Raw genomic sequence first — 19,388 nt, forward strand, 5'->3', positions numbered from 1 at the left:
AGGCGTTGCATTTAAGTCAGCTGTAGCAGAGAAGTGGAGAGATTAACATAATGAAGAGATGTGAGGGAGCAGATGAGAGAGAGAGAGAGAGAGAGAGAGAGAGAGAGAGAGAAAGAGAGAGAGGGAACATGGAGGGAGAGCGCAACAGAAGAGGACACAGAGTTAGAAAAAAAAAAAAGAAAAGCAGAGAGGAGGAGAGTGAAAGAGAGAGGGGGGCCAGTGAGAGAGCGAGAAAGGCGTTCACACATAGAAAGAGCGGGTCTGGAGCGTTCCAGGAACAGCAGATGCTTCTACTCAGCATGAAGCTGGAGCTGTAGGAGTAGTTTAGTTTGGGCATTCCTGTGGCTGCCTCGCTACGTTTCAGAGGTTAAGAGCCGCTATCTCTTTATGCACTGGGTGACGCACAAGTCCACGACATTGTAGACCAGAGGAGGGTGTGTTAGCGGAAGGTGGGGAGACACATCAAGCAAACGGGAAATACATATGATTCATAGTGGGGGGGAAGGCAACACACGGTTCAGATTATAATAATGGATTTCTGAGGCCGACATCAATTTAAATTATCAAAAAAATCGTATAATGCTGATGTGTAAACATTTGTAAAAAATGTTGATTTAACTTTGGTTATTAAAGAGAAGCTTCCCGACATGCTGAAAGACACTAAGAGCCATCGACTATCAGTAACCATAAAACTGCAGTGGGCGTTTAGTCTGAGGAACATTACATATTTTTCATCTTGACATTTTTTTGTACTGCTAATTCATTTTATTAAATCATACATATGAAAATTCAAGAAATTGTGGTACGCTACAGTGGGCGGATAATACTTGCCAATGTATGAAGGGGTGATGGAAAATGCTGGCTTTGATAATGGACTGGAGAGATTTTCCTCATAATTCTGCTTCCCCCCTGTCAGCCTTTTGAAACCGAGCCATGGGAAATGCCGTCTCTGATAGCTAGGCAGCTAATGTCAACGCTGGACCTCAGAGAGTCATTAGGGATAATGTGGCGCTGCTGAGTGCCCGGGCTTCTGCTCCATAAAAACAGGTGGTCCCAGGGTCACCCCTCCCTTCTCTTCCCCTCACCGCCTCTACTTAGCATACCTTATGGCTCCCTCCCTCCTCTCCCCTCCCCTCTCCTCTCCTCTCCTCTCCCATCCACCTCCCCTCCCCTCCACGATTCCCCCAGCACACACGGGAAAGGTTATTTGGACAATTGGCGGTGATTAGCTCTTGATTTGGCTCACTCTGTTCGTTTGATCAGTCCGTGGCATCGAAGCGAGAAAGCCAGTGCGATTGAGGGGCGCAGCTGTGGCTCGGCCGTGACTGATATTGGGTGAGGAGAACCAGAAGGAGAAGGAGGGGAAGGGGAGGAAGCAGCATGAGAAGGAGGTAGGGCTGAAGAGGACGAGGAGGAGGAGCGAGGAGTTGGGGGTTTAGGGACCTCCAAGGTCCTTTGCTTTCTTGGCAGTTTGAGTTATGGATTCGGGCTGCTGGCAGAGAAAAAAGTGAACTGCTTTGTCCCTGTTATTCCAGGTGTGGGCCCTCATAAAGAAAAGAAAAAAAAGAAATCCCTCTCCGTCTTCCTTTCAACTTTTCATCCAACAACCTGCTTCCATCCTCTCTATGCTTCCCCTGGGTGGTAGATCGCAAACAAGAAAAATGTGGGTGCTGCTCGGGAGCTGGCTGGTGAAACGGGTTATAAAGTCCACTGTGCCCTAAAGTGTTTGGGGGCCGTGTTGGCTGTGCTTCCCGCCCTGATCTTCGGGTTGGATGCGGTTGGTGTTGGGCTTAGTGTTGGCCCAGTGCCTCAACCTGGCTGGTCCAGCCAAGGAATTTTTCTCACAGTACCGGCTGCTCTATCCATCCATCCATCCATCCATCCATCCGCTCATACCGCCAGCCAGGCAAGAGGGAAGGCCTCTCACTATATGGGTGTTTAGCCAACAAATCCCCACTCCACTCCTTTGGCCTCTCCTCCACACCCATATATCAGGCTGACGGCTGCCGAGGAACCCAACGTGCAGCCAGCTGAATAAAACAGAGATTAAGCCCCAACCCAAATCCATTTAATTACTCGTTCAACAGCCCTCGCCGTGCGACTCCAACCGCTGTGAGAACTTTGGTGTTCTTCGGTCTTTACTTTTTCTCCCAGTGACCTCAGGGTGGCCAGTCGCAAAGACATCTTGGCCTTGGTACCTCGAATGATCGCATTTTCAGTTGTTGTGAACGGCCTTGTTTGTGTGTCTGTATTTAAAGCCTTGGTTACCAGAGTGTGTAAGGCTAGGGACGGGAGCCAGCTGGACCGGTCTGACATCACATCTGCAGACATCAGGTCAGCATCACCTAATGCTGTTTTTGATTTCAGCAATGTTCCAGTCCAGTGTCTTTAACGGTAGATATCTTTCAAGGCAATAATGTGTAAATTGCTCATTGATTACATAATTTGCAAACACTGACCAAAATGAGGAGATAATTAACAGTTTTGGCGTATTTTTTTAATATATTTTTGTGATATTATTTTTTTTTAATGTAGAGAGAAACAAGTTCACGTTTCTGTATTTTAAGTGAGAGCCGTGAACTTTGGGAGGTTGGGAGGCCTTGATGAGGGTCACCGAGAGCGTGTCAGGATTTTGACAATGAAAGATTTAAGTTCCCAAGGACGGGGTTATAACCACAGTAGACAGCATTTATTTTTTTGGCACCTCTCAGGCGGTGTGCAACAGCGTCCAATAAGCAGCTACGATATGGCCCGTTGTCAAGAATTCGTCAGCTTGGCGGCAGCATGTTTGCTTTTGAGATAGTGCTGAACCAGGGCAGAGAGAGCTGCTTTTCAATGAGTTTACACAACAAAACCAGGCCCCACAGCCCCAACCAGGGCCAGGAAGGGGAGGTGCTAGGTGCTGGAGGAGGACTGGGCATCTGGGGCAAAACCTAAGGGGGACCCAGGGTGCTGCAGACTGCAGAACAGTCGCATGACCTTTTCTGGAATGCTGCCACCCGCCTGCCACTGAAACACAGTCGGGCTAATTAAAGTTTCAGTGGCATTGGATTTTCCCTGGCACAGCACCTCGGGCAACCTTGGGGGCTCTTAGGCAGGCGATACACACAGAGGGAAAGACGGGAGATATAAGAAGATAGAGAGAGAGAGAGAGAGAGAAGCAGTTGAACAAGAGGACAGTCACTAAAGGGCAGCAAGGCAGATCCAAGTGAAAAACAGACAACGTCAGTGGCTTTCCATAACACACAGGAGAAAAGCTACATATTAGGATGCAAATCTACGGTCGCAAACATGCACACTACCGGGGTATTTTACATAAGCTCCGACATGGTTTGCCCTTCCAAAATAGTAACGCTCAAAATATTCAAGATCATATGGAATTATAAATTAAATTGAAACTGTCCGACTCTGAACAACTGGGTGAATGCGAGAGCTAAGCGAGAGATATGCGATGTCAAAATGCTGAGTGCTTTTCCGAATCTTATCGGGACGCCTCTCCGGCTAATGGAATTTTGATGGGTCAGTATCAAGAATAAATGCATGACTTATGACACGGCCAGGAGCATTACCAAATACGCCGGACAGCATGTTCCCGTCTCCAAAGGATCATAGAATAATTGGCCGCGTTTGACCAGGACATTTCTGGAAATATGGCCAAGAAAAGGTTACGCAACCAGACAGACTTGCTCATGGCCTGCATTTCACAATCTACTGGCCATGTCTCCATTAATGATCTTGACCCCCCCCCCCCCTTTCACCATTTGAGAAGCGAAAGGGCCTAATGGAGCCGAACAAAGCTGCTTGTGTGCGTCCGTGTGTGTGTGTGTGTGAGGCACAGGGAGAAAGTAAGCCCCTGTGACTGTGTGTCACCGCCTGATGAGGTCTTGGTCTGTGATTCCTGGGGGAGGTGGTCCAATCTAAGCTTTATTAGGCCTTATTGAGCTGTGTGCAGGCAGGTGTGTGTGTGTTGTCTCTATCAAGAACATTTGGCAGAGCTTTATGAGTACCTTTGTGCTTGTCTCTAAAACACACTCAGCCGCTATCAGTTTAATGGGGTGTGGAAAGTATGGGACATGGGCCTCTTTTCATGCCTGTAATTTTCTTCTCCGAGGTGAACTCTTTGGTTTGATCAGTTTGGCATTTGAGAGCTTTAATACCCGCATAAAAACTGTGTGTTTTAAATAGATAGCAGCCTGTTGTTTACCTTAAATATTTCACAATGTTTTATTAGAAATGTCCACAGATGCTCGACCGCGTCTGTGAGGCCTTTTGAACTCAGAGTTGCACTCTATATCTTCCTGCGAGCACAGAATGAGCCAGTTTAGGGCTGGCGAGCTGACGACGACTGGTGGCCAGGTGCGCGCGCTTTGATTGACACTCGACTTGGCTGTTCGCCTCATGCCACGGCAAAACGCTTCCCATGCAAATTGGTTTTTCATTGTGCCCAAGTACAACACCTTTGACACGAAATGTCGGCGGTCTGTCAGCTATTTATTCAGTTAGTTAATGAAAATTATTTGGACCGCGGGGAACGTTTTCTGTCCATGTGAAACACCTCAATCATTTCCTGTTTCTACTAAATACTTATAACAAGGGCAATTTAAATTAGTACCTCGGATTTAAATATAGATAATATACACTGAATGTATTTAATCAGAATGATTATGTACAATATTAACTTTTCAACGGAAGAAAAATGACAAAATAATTTGTTCCAAAAGGTTTACATTTACATGGACTATATGGAAAGATTACTATGGAAACACAGAGTTTTCCCATGAAATAAACTAAGTGCATGACATTTATGTAAGCTGGATTATGAAGCTGCATACTGTACACCGTGTGGTGCTAAATGTATGCAGGCATGAGAAGCACATCACGGCCAATTATTCCCCACAGTAGCATCGACAAGTGCGACAGGGCTCCTCTGTATTTAACTGTACTCACGGTTGGCAGAGTTTGATGAGGTCCTGGTCGGTGGTCCCAGGTGGCAGGCCTCGGATATACAGGTTGGTCTTACTCAGCTGCTCCGCCCCTCCCTGGCTGCAGCTGTTGGTGCTTGGGCTGGGAGGAGCCATGGGATGAGGGGGTGGAGCATAGGACTGCTAGGGAGGAAAAAAAAAAGAGAGGAAAGATTTAACACCAACAGCTAAAAATATCGGTTTAATTCATTAAGACAAGAAAGGTGAGGTGAGAAAAATAAATAAAGAAAGCGGAAGAACGTGTGAGAAAAAAAAGAATGTTTTTGAAGAAACAGCAGGCACCATCACTTCCATGTCATCACAGCAATTGGGATCAGGGTCACCAAGACATGGAAAACCCGACGGCACAAACGAATGAGTACAATTTCAAGAAAACTAAAAATCTAACCTCAGCCTTGAATATGAAGAAAACATTGCACGGAAAATGTTCTCATGTGGAGAAAAGAGCTCCGCTCAATGACAAAATAGTCTGAAAAAATAAGGAGAGACACATTCTGCGCTGAATACTTTCACTTGTCACCAAACTTGAGGCGGTACAGAGCAATGAATTGCACCTGAAGTTCTTTGTCAGTGAGAGGAATCTTTTTTCTCTTCCAACATGAGACTGGAGTCAAGAGTGCAAACATTTCTACATTTCTTTTTTATTTAAAGTAAACATATCACCAAGGCGACACGCCGAAATGACAGTTCATAGGGCTTCCAGCATCTCACAAGGATTTTAAAGAAAGGCAACTTCCTGCTTTCCAGTCATACCCTCAAAACCAGCTGTAAAACAATTTGCACCTCCAAGGGTGTGCTATCCATCGTCTTTCTTCCAGAATGTGTTCAAAATGTTTGAGCTATGTGATTCCCTCCCTTTTTCCCCTCCTCCCTCCCCTCTCCTCCTTGCCTGCTCTCCTCATGTGCCTGTTGTGCTGTTAGTGTAGATTTATGGTGTAGGAGTCAGGGCCCCCTGCTCACAGCCCATTTATATCTCTATTGCAGGGACGCTGCACATAGTGACAGGAAGAGAGAAGCAGGGCCCTGTGGGCATGAGCGGAAAAGGAGATGGAGAGAGAGAGAGAAACACTACAGTAGAAGAGAGTGAGTGAGAGACGATGCACACTGCAATAAAGTAAGTGAGTGATGGATGGATGAAAAAGAAAAAAAAAAAAGGGTGACGGAGAGAAGGGGACATGACTGAATACCACCACCGGCTCCAGTTAACCATCTTAACCTCTTATCCTCCCCAGAGAGAACCTAAGGACCCCATACCATGCTGCAGAAACACACACACACGCACACACACACACGCACACACACACACAAACGCACACACACCATTAGCCTTCCAATCCGCCCCACACGTTAGCAGCGGCTGCCGAAGCATGGCTGATTTGATGCGCTATTTTAAGCGTGTGCGCCGTGCCAGCGTGATGCCTCCCGCTCCTCAAACAAAGAGCCGGGGTCCCTGGAGCGTGAAGAGGGAGCCAAGTCCATCAATGGACGGCCAATTACCACGCTGAGCTAAGTGGAACTGATGGGCAGCCACTCGCTGTGCTGGACGCACACACACTACACACACACACACACACACACACACACACACACACACACACACACACACAGACACACAGGGACATACACGTCACGTGACGACACAGACACACACCTAGGAGGCCAAGTACAGGGCACTTTTGCTAGAAGAACGGCAACGATTAATCTATTGTTTGCCGACTGGTTAATGAATCACCAACTATTTTGATATTTTGATTAATCCTTTTGAGTAATTTATAATGATCCGATTCCAGCTGCTTGAATGTGAATGTTTTTTTTTTTTTTACTCCTCTGTGACAGTAAACTGAATATCTTTACAGTTGTGGACAAAAAGACATCTCAGGACATAAATATTGGTTTGGGAAACACTGACATTTTTAATCTTTCACAGATTAATAGGCAATGAAAATAATCGTATCGCCAGAGCAGCTTTTAATTTTCTAGAGCAACTTTAGATTCATTATCAAGTAATTCCAGACAAATCTCGAGTGCAGAATGTTGTCTTTATAATATCTAAAATAGTCTTAACTTCGGTCCAACAGCTGTAAAGTTCAAGTCTAAAGTTGCCATGCAGGGGCTACGATCCCACTAGTCTCCGGTCACTCCCGTTACCTTGCAGTGGCGGTAGAATAGAAGAATCTTAATCTCTCGAGCGCTCCATGGGAGTTATTTTCTCCCACTCAAAGTCACTGGAATGTGCACAGCTGCAGTTCCAGCCTCGACTTTGATGCTTTCACCTTACGCCCGCCCGCCCCCCTTCTCTTCGCCTCTTCGTTTTATTTTTCCCCTAGTCCACTGTAGCTAACATTAAACGCACAAAGCACTTTACATAACTGCAACACAAAGAAATTCACCAGCACAAACAGGAGGAGCTACATAGAGTTGCTGTCAGCACTGAAGGTTAATTGAAAGCCTCTTTCTTTCGTTCTTCTTTTGTTTTAGCCCTTTAATAATACACACACCCCTCCTCCTCGTCCTCGTCTTCCTCCCTGGGCTCCAGCCTTGGCTTGCGTCCTGGGCTTTGGAATTCATGTGTCCCGCCCTATCGATTTGCTTTCATTTTTTAAGGTCAGAAGCTGAAATCTTACACAATGAAGCATGGAGGGTCAAAACCAGCTCATTACTTACAGTGTTGGACGAGAAGACACAGAGAGAGGTTAGAGTCCCCCGGGATCAAGGATGGAATGGGTGCCGGAGATCTCAAGAGGAAAGGCGACTGTTTGTGTAGACACTGGGACGGGGTGAGTGGGTTTAACACCGAACTTGTGGATTTAATGGTGTTTTTTTAGTTTTTTTTATGAAGGGAGTTTCTCTTGCGTTAGAGAATATCACAAGTTGGATAAGCAAAATGGAAAAGAACTGCCAACAGAGCTTCAAATGCCTGTGTGTGTGTGTTTGTGTGTGTGTGTGTGTGTGTGTGTGTGTGTCTGTGTGTCTACATGTGTAATGTATGTACGCACATGTGTTGGGCGGGAACCTTAAGACGTGCAGGAGTGAAATGAGCAAGCACTTATTGGCACACACGCATTCCCACCAAAACGGCTTCCCAGTTTTTTTTTCTCGTTTTTTTTTCTATCTAATCAAATTCTCTCTCGGCTTCCTCCTGTCGCCCCCACGAGAGGTTAATAACCGAGCTTGTTTCCGGACGGTTCCACGATTGCTGTTTACCCTCAGCCTGTCAGCCTGTAAGAACCGGCTTTTCAAATATATAATAAATACAGGCCTTATGAGTCAGAATGATGATTGAATGCAGCACTCGACAAAGGGGGTATTGCAGCAAGAGAAGGGAGGGACGGAGTGACAAAGAAAAGAAGACGCGAGAGAGAAATAGTTAAAGAGAGAAATAGAAGAGACTGTGGGAGAATAGCTGGTTATGACACTTCAAAAGCCTCCAGGTGGTAAATGAGGAAAAGAAAATACCCCTCCATTCTCCCTCCTCCCCACCCAGCTGTGACATGCTGCTCCAGAGGCTTACTGGGGATTTCAATTTGCCGCACTGTATTTTAGACGGGCAGAATGGTTTACACAGGCCCAATTTACTGAGCCAGTCGGGCAAGGGGAGCGGAGGGGAGGGGAGGGGAGGTCACAGTCTCTGTGACATGCCAGCCAATGTTTACGAGCATATTAAGTGAGGATGATAAATCTGACATACGTTGCATAGGCTGATATTCACACACCCACATCATTTTTTTTACACCAGCCAGCCGGCTCTGTCACCGAGAGTAATACGTGGTCCGAGACCTACTGGTTATTTACATGCCGGTGTTCTGTTTGTACAGCATCTGCACACTGTATGAAGCCCTTACGCACCCATAATCCACCATTTGATGAATGGTTTGTTCAACTTTAGAAGTGGGAGAGGTTTCTCAACCCCCGAAAGAACAATCAAAAAAATCTAAAATAAGATTCATGTTTTTCGCATGGCAAGAGTAAGATGCCATTGACAAAATATGACCAAAACATTCAAGTTAAAATGAGCACCGTAAATACACTTTTTTTGGGGGGGAAAAGGGTGGGAGCAAAAATTCCAATGTTATTACAATTGCATGAAAAATGTAAATCATCTGCGCCTGGGAAGGTGGTTTTTAGTTTCTCTCTATCTTTGGAAAAGGTGGTTCCTGACTTGTAGAGGAACAAGTGAAAGCATACCATGTGAGTACACAATGTTTTCCAAAGAGAGCAGAGGGCGGCCGGAGCACTAATTGGACTGAAAGCAGGGCTGTGGCTTCCCTGCCTCCCTGCACTCTGCAGGGCAGGGCTGCGACTGGAGGAGAGGCGGCTGTGCACCACCGTGGTAATTGGCCCTGATTTATAGGAGGCCACAGCAGCCAGCCAGAGCTAGCTCAACACTGGCAATAGGCCAGACAAGGCCACGCTGTCGATATCAGTAAACCAGCTCAGCCCAGCCCAAACCCCCCATGGCCAGCACGCCACTACTGGGGATCCGCTGTCACCATGCGGGAAGGGTGAAACGTATGCGTGCTTGTGTGTGCAAGCTTATTTCTCTTTCTGTTTGTTCCCCTCGCATTCAAAGAGAAGAAAAATAAACTGCCACAAAAAATGACAAGCAGTCTCCTTAAATTGAAGGAAAAAGCCTCTCAGCTCATCCTCCATTAATTCATGCTGGCAAAGTCTCTGCAAAGACTCTTAAAGACAAGCACAGTCCCAGAGGCATCCCTTCTAAACTGCCAGAACTAACAGCAAGCTCTGCGGTCGGCCGCGTTCGCATCAGCCTCTAAGCGCTGGAGGAACACAAATCCCCCCCGTCCATCCTGAATAGCTGCTTCAAAACCTTTAGCCCTGAAACATGTATGCCAAGAGTAGAGGGAGGGACGCTGGAAGACGGAGGGGAAAAGAGCCGGTCCTCCTTTGGCCTCCTGTTTTTAATGCCCCACGCTTTCTCTCATTGTCTGCGCCCGTCGAGGTGCCAGAGGAGTGACGAGCAAAACATCGGCAAACGCACATGGGAATGCAAAGCCGAGGATTCGACAGCCACATGTCTCCCGGTAGGGAGCTCTCCGTCTGCACGGGCACGGAGACAGTGCAGGAGGACAGAGAGAATAAGGGAAGAAAGACGTGGTTACAGGTATGAGAGGGCCCGGGAGAACAAAAGGAGAATGGGCGGGAAAAAAAAAAGTAGCAAATATGGGAAGAAAATAAAAAAGGAGAAAATGAGAAAGAGACGGATTACAGCAGTACAGGAGTCGCCGTGACGGTCTGAGTCTCTCTGGGCTCGCAGCAGCCTGCGGGCCTTCTTCCTCAGTAAAAACAAAAGGCCCTGGGATCTGGGACAGTGGTAAGCCAACACCGCCGTGGACAATGACGCAGGGGGCTAATTTTAAACATGCTGATTGGTCCGTCTCAAAGCAGTGGATGGAGCTCTTTCTCTCCTGCCTCTCTTATTGCTCACTGCCTTATTCACTGCCTCCCTTTTTTCTCTTTGGGGCAGATTAGAGAGGGATGGTGTCTTCCGTGTCAGGGCCCATGTGTCTGGATACAGAGCCCCAGAGTTGAAATAGAGGACATATCTTTCCCGGAGGGCGGGTGGGGCTGAGGAGATAGGATGTATACATATTGTCTGACACAGTGGACAACAGCAATAGAGGTAAACAAGGCGTGCCTTATGTAGCGTCACTGTTTAAAAACACAGAGTCTTCTGTTTCAGCTGCAAGGGGGCGTGACATGGTGAGAAAACAGTCCTGGGTCTGAAGTGCATCATTTTACTATGAGAAATCAATTAGAAATGGTGCATTCATCTTGGAACTTTCATTTATTTACACGTCTTTTAATAATTGAATTGGTACTCTCATCCGGAGAAGTACTGTGGGATCAATAAATGCTCCAGAATCCCCACAGTTTAGAAGACTAGAAATACATATGTGCAAAGAACAACCTAGACCTGACCTCGAAAAAAGCTTTCATTCAAGCCAAAAATGAAACAAAATGAAAACATTAAAAAGGAGTTGAGGGGTTGAGTTCTGTCCATGAACTTCAACAAACAAGCAAACAGAGCTATCTGCAGCAGCCGGGGCGGGGCTTCAGGGATGCTGTCTGCAGAGGTCCTTAATATATATATATATATATATATATATATATATATATATATATATATATATATATATATATATATATATATATATATATATATATATTTATAATAATAATAATTATATATATATGTATATATATTATAATGATAATATATGTATTTATGGAGGTGTTGGATTGCTCAGACCGGGTTACGTAATGTAGTGTGTTTGTTTGAGAGATTGGAAGAGAAGGTGGAGTATTGTACCCGATCTTTCCGTAAATTATTAATAATCATTGGAATCAATATTATGAATGGAGCTTTGACCGATTCAGGACCCGCTCTAGTAATCACCCACGTACAGCATCCCCAACTAAATGAATCATGTGTTATTAACTAATACTAGGAATAAGCATGGGGCCGTGAAACACAGCGGGGAGAAGTTTGCTCTGGGTACAGAGTCTAGAATGTTTCACTGAGTTTAATCATCAGCTGATATTTAATCAATATAACACACATGTTGAGCTGATGTGTTTTTATCTGACTTTCTCTTTGCTTAAAATGTATATCCAAATGTACATTAAACACGGATTGTCACAATTAGGAACTAAAGCAGGAAGGAAGCCTGTTCAGTTCCACTTCCAGCATGTTACTTGGAGCTGTAACTCCCTCAGTGAGGCCCTCCATCACCGGACTCGTGTTTAGTGAGTAGGACCTGGGACAAAAGACACACAAGCACACGGTGAGCTTCTATGTTTATACCACTCCTGGGCCAACCATAAACTGGCTTCTCTGCAGACATTAAAAGGTCAGCCGGTGTTTAGGTGACATAACTGGGACTGAAGTGTTTGCGGAGAGCGATTACGGCGGTTTGGCTGCGGGTGAGGCGACTGCCGCAAAGGGATCGGTAAAAAAAAAAAAAAAAAAGAGCTGAAAGCGAGCCGTGGGCAGAGTCAAAGTGAAACTCGATGGACGTAAATATTTGGGTTGATTTGTCATCATTATGGCCAGCTGGGTCTGTTTGCTAGCTAGCCGGTGTGGGAGTGGACACTGCAGGATGGATGGAGCAGGAAAGTGGGAGGACAGAGGATAACAGAGAGTGTGGAGAAGAAGAGGAAGATAATGTTCAAAAGGTTGGCTCTCAAAACTGAACCACTGATATATTGTGGCTATGATGCGTACACAAAAAGTCTTTCCAGATTGGTCCGCAGCTCAGTTTAACCAAACCCTCAATTTTAGGCTGACAAATGTGGCTAATGGATGTATTTATTAATAAGCTGTTAGTCATGCAGTCAGTCATGCTGACAGGAGTATAACTTCAACAAAGTCACTTTTTAGATAACTTGATAAGATATTTACGATGATGCAAATGATAAAAAAAGAAGCAAATCCTAATTCATATTCTTTCAATCAACTAAGCAATGTATCATTCTAACACAAAAGTGCTCTGAACTTGCTCAAGCAGCCAATTAAAGATTTGTCATCAGTTATTTGGTCGCATATGTGAATCAATGTGTTCTGCTCCAGTTCTGTTTTTCACAGGAAGCGTGAGCACCAACAGAGTGCTGAATTGTCCTCCCGGATAGAGAGAGCGTCAGAGGGACACTGGAACACTCTCTTCTAGGTCCACTTACGTCTGGCAGTCCAGGAAGACAGACTTGTTGGCCGACTGTAGTTTCTAAATGACTGACTACTGGACGGCTGACCGGTTGACGAGTTATTGCTGAAGTGTGGAAGCCAAGGGGAGTGAGACAGAGAGTGAGGCAGAGAGAGAGACAAGGGACATATTGATAGAGAGGAAGCTTGAGCCGTCCCAGAATGCCATTTGTTACGCCGTTCTCCTGACAAACAAATTTACGTCTCCTCTTCCAGAAGGTCAACTGTGCTCAAATTCATAAATAAGACTGTAATTGGTGCAAGAGCGGCAAAGAGGCTCGAAGGTCCCGGACAGCCTCGTGCATGAGTTACTGCCCGACGCTGACTTCAGTGTGCGTTTGACTGCATGCCCCTAGCCATATGTTCAAAGTAATACGTAGTGTTTGCATAGCTGAGCGATGCTGTCACCGCTCTTACAAACAGCAGGCTCGCACGGACTACTTTAACACATTAAAGGAGAGCGCAAGCAGCTTTTTTGCTCAGTAAATGTTGGAACAGCGGGCGTAACGCACGTCTACATGCTATGCTTTGTGTATGGAAAGAAAAGGTTGAGCCTAGTCACGATGCAGTGTTTCAATCATTGACCTTCATCAGGCACCGAGTTCACATTATGTATCAAAGTCTTTCCACTAAAACCCTCGGCAGCTCCAACAAATTACAAGTGGAGCCAGATCGCAAACAGCCATGTATAAAAGATTAGACGGGCAGTAGAAAATAATCCACTGTTGTACACGAGAGAGGTTCAAACAGGGGATAGGGAAGGCAGACCAGACAATATACAGTCCAAGTCTCATATCCAAACGGGAAATATCCTCATAACCTAGAGGAAAAGCAACTCATACAGAAAAATGTGAGCGTTTCCCAAGTCTTCTTCAGAAGAAAAGGACAGCAGAATCAATTACTGTTCAGAGAATATGAAGACTAGTCAAATATTAGACTATTTGCTTTCATTCATTTACTCAATGGCTTTTCCTATTTGTATTTGTATCCTATTGATTTTGTCATTTGCCTCATTTTAAGGTTGTTTTATTTCAATTATTGAGCTGCTAATTGCCCCCTCCTTGTAATCGGTCGACGCAGACGGTGGCTTAGAGAATAAGCGGTTGTTTCACATCGAATGGTAAACGAAGATCCACGACACGTGTCTATAATAAAGTCAGCGCTGATAGTGTGCGAGTTCAACCCATCCTTTCCCATTGCTCAACTACGCCATGTTCCGGTCTATCGCCGTCATGTTGCACCTAGTTTTGTGAACGCGTTAATGTATTCCATGCCTGCGGAGAAATTCAGAAAAACAAACCACGCGGGTATAATCTTAAATGTGGCATTGACGCACAAAAAAGTAGAAGCGTCGCACCCGATGTGACCGCTGCCGTGCAAAGATGAAACGATTCAACCCACACAGATGCTGATATGTATAGAAAATATGCACAGGAGAGAACGCGCATCCTCTTACTCCCGTTGAATATTAATTTTCTCTTCACATGCAAAGTAGCTGTACTGGGTCTGGAATGTCACTTTGGCCTTCCCCGCCTATGCGTCTCTGACAATTGCCAGACTAAATACTGGCACTAAACACCAACCGTTGTGGCAGGAAGACTTGAGACACAGGGAGAACCAATGAGCTAGGGGCATGGAAAACAGTCAGGTTTGTAGTAGTTTATGGGCTTCTTTTATGGCGCACATCTGAAAAACAAATCCAGTAGTTTCGCACGGTGATTCCAACCAACTTGCCGCTGTGTTCTTTCCTCACAACAGGCAGAAAAATCAGGTGTACAAGTAGCAGCAGGAAGGTGGCGACACGGTTGTTTAATCGCTTAGAAATAGAGAGAGCACATTTGCAATGGAGTAATATTCAAGGTCTATTTGGCTCTTATTATTTTTGATTATTGCTCAAATGTTTCCACTCTACATACACAATTTAAATGAGGCACAAAGTAACTCAGGTATTCAGTTCTTTATGACAACTGAAAAGAAAATAGAAAAAGAAAAACCTTGCGGTGTGAAAAACAAAATGGCACATTATCCAGCAATTCTGTAATTGCGCGGCGAGCTGTAAATGAGATTTTGATGGATGTGAACTTCTGGATGTGTTTGAGAAAAGGTCGTGCAGCAGCAGGCAATCAAACCGACGAGAATATGTTTTCTAATACGGGTAGGGGGTAGAGAGGAGGGGGGGGGGGTGAGGGGGAGCAAGATGAAAACATCATCATGGTTCTTTTGCATGTTTGCAAAATCTAATTGTATCCAAATATTTGCACAACAAAATGTTAGTTTACCCTGAAAATGTGAAAGCTACGTCAACACCTGAGGGCGTATAGTACATCAGCACAACCCACACTGTAAACTGTCCTGTTCTACGGCTGTTCTTCCCACTTTTTGACCTGACTGCATCACCATTCTTGTCTGTGTGAGGTCAGCGTGTCTGAAAGTTCCACCTTTGAGGCCTTTAGACTCTCAAACCTGGGATTTGCCACGCGGCTCACTCAATGCCTTCCGGGCTGCAGGCATTTTGTGGTTTAGTCACTTTGCTGTGGCCCTGGACGAGATCTAATTTGTCACATTATTTGCTGCAAGTTTACACTCTGAAGTGGGCTGATAGTGTACTTCAGGAAATGACTCATCATCCTTACTGAACAAGCACAATTTGACAAAGCAGTAAATCAGCATCCAACATATACATATCTCCCACTCGATTCAGCGTCACAATGCAGGCATTGTGCTTTGACGAGGGATAAAAGATTCCCCACAGCTCACAACTGTCTCCGCTGCTTATCTCCGGTCCTGTGGCCCATCTTCACCCCTCTCCCCGCTCCTGTTTTCCCCTTCTAACCCTCCATAACTGAATCTATCCCCCCTGCTAGTGCTCCATCCATCCTCTCTTCACCCTCTCCAATCCCTTCAGTCAGCTCTCATCTATCCCTAAATCCATCCCAATCCTCATCGGGCTGCTAGTCCTCCATTTCTCCTTCCTGCCCCTCCCTCCCTCTTCCGAGTCTCTCCCCGCCTTCTCTCCACCCTCTTTCTCCTCCCCGTCTAACAGCCGTTGGGGGAGTTTTAACATAGCGTTGAGCAGAGTTTAGTAGGCCAAAGACGACGGCGTGCCAGAATCTGCAGCAACTATCCCCCTTGAAGGAATATCAGCGTTACTCAACATACACAAAAAAAAAACAATAGGCTCTGTATCCGCCTGCCTCCTCGGGCCTAAGCTCACATACTGCAGGGCTGCCGTCAGCAGCGGAGGTATGCAGAGGATTGTTTTACTTCGGGTCGACGTGAGAACAATGCCGCAGTGTAACATCTTTGGGATCACTGCTTTCTATTCTGCCTCTGTTCACCTGGATATGTCAGAACCAAGAAAGATGTGTCAGGAAAAGTAAGGTTTTCACATCAAAGACAAGGATCAAACAGAAGCCCCCGTCCCCCACCATACCTTGTATTCTTTTTTATTTCCCTACCTATCAGTCTATTTCACTTTTAATTTTCAGCACAGGCGCTTTCAGTATTTACGTTGGTTTGGCATATTGGCATGACTACTGAGTTAGGGGACGACTCGTGATTTAAAAGGCCTCTTCTGGGCAGACCGTCCCGAGCTGTCAATCCCAAGACTAACTGGAAACCAAAGGGGAATGATCTGTGCTTCCCAGGTCACATGGGCAGAGTTCAATCAGTGCGGGTACAGAGCTTTATCCAAAAGTGTCACAACGGCGTGATAAATAAAGTGGAGCGCTGTCGGGCGGCCAGTTCAAATGAGAGGTGTAAGACACAGGGCGGCGAGGAGTCGAAAATAGAAGAAGAAAAAAAAAAGTAGCAGAGAGGGCGAGAGAGAAAGATGAATAGCGATGCAGACGTTTGCCGAAGGAGAAGAGGTGCAGCGTCTGAGTCGTCCAGGCCTCGGTGGTGTGATTTATTCATGAGATAAGTCACCATGGCTGTGGAACAGGTGAGCGTAATGGTGTAATGTTTCCCCCTTTGCCTGACTGCCTGCCTCAGGGACTTGGGCCGCCGGACGAGTTTAATGCATGCAGCCCTTGGACACGGTAACGGATCACAGCCCGCGTAGATAAACACAGGCCATCTGGGTTCAAGCAGGTTAGAACAAACGCAACACTGATGCTATCAGTCCTTTTTATATCTTTCAAAGGAAACTGAAGTTATTCATTCTTTCCACTTAAAAGTGGGCTAAAAAAAAGTCAAGGATCGTGCACTCCATTCATGTATCCCCCCCCCTCCACCCATTGCTCATTCATTCCCATTGAAGGCAGACAGAAACGAGTGCTCACCACTCGGTCTTTCCCTGTGTAGTGTATCTATTCACAAATTCACGAAGCTTCTCAGAGGTCCAATTTAGCATCACTGTGCCGACAGAATGGCCATAAATTTCAAGAAAAGATGTGCAATTGTCCCAAATCAGCAATCCTGTTGCAAGCCGCGTCATGAATCAAAGCCGTGGGGATTATGGCTCTTCTTCTCTGTGAATTGCTTTTATGCTCCCTCTCAAAACAACTTTCTGAAAATGCAGAGCAACTATAGCAATAAAGGCTTTTTTTTTCTTTTCGTAAATTCAAGAGGCTATTTCGACTTCTTTTCATGATGTCACCCTTGTGTCTAATGCACACACATTGCGACAGATTGAAAAGTAGTCACTGGAACATTGAGCTTGTACTGTGGAATCCCCTCTCAGCTAATGAATCTGACAATTGGCTTTTATTTCATTTCAAATTGAAATCTTGCGTGACGAAAATGATCCCTGTTCATTTTTTTTTTATTCAGCACCACCCAAAAAAAAAAAAAAAAAAAACGCCCTTAAAGCTTCGCCTCAAAGTCAAATAGAATTGAGGTACAAGTTAGTACATTCTGTTCAGCACTATGTTTTTCCAGCCCGACGTTATATAATAGGCACGGCAAATTGTGAGGAGACGTCAAAGATGAAAATCACCGGTGGTCTGGCCTATTGTGCTCGCTAAAGGGTTCCTAAACTATTTATTTACCCTCCAATGGAGACTTTTCATGAGATGATAGCAGCGGACTGTCTTTGTTGTGGTGTGCGGCCCTCCATTCTCTGGCTGAATGTGCGGGGCCGGGCTCTGAGAGAACAGCGCTCGCTCCATTGTACCGCCGCGCAGATTACCACATGAACAGGAAGCTTCTCGGCTCGGTCGTCTGCCAGCGGCGGCAGACCACCTCTTAAAATACCCAAGACAGCGGAGTCATTGTGGCGCTGAATATGAAGGGGTCTGGCCGCGGCTGAGGACGGACCATTACCATCACAATGACGCTCACGCTGGTTTTTGTTTTGTTGTTTTTTTGTTGTTTTTTTTATTATAATTTCAGAGACCCCGACGGATGACAAGGAGGCGAGGCTTGCCACACACAGAATGCAGTCGACGGGCCAGGGTGACATTCCTCCGTTTTTCTCTTGAAAGAATACGCTGGAAATGTAGAATTAATTAGTTAGAGGCTGCTTCACAAGAGGCCCAACTTAACTTGCTTCAATCTCATCAGACCCAGCATATTCTTAAAACTCATCTCGGAGCCCATCGATCTGTTTCACCAAAGCAGAACTACGGTAAACTCAAGGACACAGAGGGATACGCAGTTACACTTTGGTTAACCGGAGGCACATATTGAGGTAATTGAAGCAGACATTAAGGAAAGCAGACATAACAAAAGGCCGTCAATAGACAGTTTAATGGTAAGTGCGTAGTGAAGGCTACAGCTGGTTGGCAGGTGTAGAGCGCACGATAATGAGGCTGAGTCACAATTTGGGAAAGAAAGTAAGTAAACAACTCATGACCGACTGACGAGGAAGCAGCAGACTGCAGCTCCCCTTCAGTCCCAGTCTGGGCCCAGTTCTGGTCAACGCTCTTCACGCGGCAGCATTGTTGTTTTAGAGAACACGTCATCCTGAAGACCTCTGATCGTGGTTCAGGGGCAGCACAGACTAACAACGAGACTACAGGAATAATCCAGTCAAAGAGGCAGAAGGCAGCTCATGAAAACTCTGCGACAGCTGTCTCTGACACTAAGGGATCTAAATCTTTAGACTTCAGCACTTCTAAGTAAGTCTATTTCTGCTTCCCACGACTAAATTTAGAGAACACATTTAGCCAAAACTTTGATTACTGACAACAACTTTACTGGGTGACAGACTGTTTATATATATATATATATATATATATATATATATATATATATATATATATATATATATATATATATATATATATATATATATATATATATACATATATTCTGACCAATAGCCAACCCTCATTAGGTTATAATTTACTGTTAACTAACAAGATTAGTGCATGGCACACCCAGTTGCAACCATAACTGATGCACAAACCATCACTAATCACCAACTGCAGACTTTCCAGAAATCTGCTTTAACATCAGACCCTGAACAGAGGGTTTTCCAGTCCCTTAAACCCCGTGAGAACAACAACCACCTTATTAATTCTCGGCACAGGGGCTCCCTCTCATCACCAAACCTTTCAGCCATGGAGATGTAAAATATGAACCAGCCATTAGAAACCATGATGCTGCGTGTCGGGCACCTTTAAGGCGGACCTGTGTTTTTTTTTCTTCTTCTTTTTACTGTTTGACTGATGGCCTTAATCAATTGAAATTCTTAGTCAGCTAATGTCATTTAATTATGAACGTCCCTATTTGAGATATAA

General features: G+C 45.3%; 1 protein-coding gene across 4 annotated transcripts in view; it reads right to left on the reverse strand.

The window, feature by feature from the left end:
- rbms3 (RNA binding motif, single stranded interacting protein) overlaps positions 1 to 19,388 on the reverse strand; it is a 247,507-nt gene that overhangs the window by 137,819 nt on the left and 90,300 nt on the right. For 3 of the 4 annotated variants that reach the window (XM_068575458.1, XM_068575461.1, XM_068575459.1), the window contains one exon: positions 4,948 to 5,105. In XM_068575458.1, coding sequence (XP_068431559.1) covers positions 4,948 to 5,105 — 158 coding nt within the window. The remainder of the gene's footprint in view (positions 1 to 4,947; positions 5,106 to 19,388) is intronic. The other variant, XM_068575460.1, reaches the window with a different exon arrangement.

This window comes from Clinocottus analis, unplaced genomic scaffold (assembly GCF_023055335.1).
Source record: "Clinocottus analis isolate CAN_PGR_092001 unplaced genomic scaffold, fCliAna1.0.p SCAF_14, whole genome shotgun sequence".
In the NCBI taxonomy this organism is placed as follows: Eukaryota; Metazoa; Chordata; class Actinopteri; order Perciformes; family Cottidae; genus Clinocottus; species Clinocottus analis.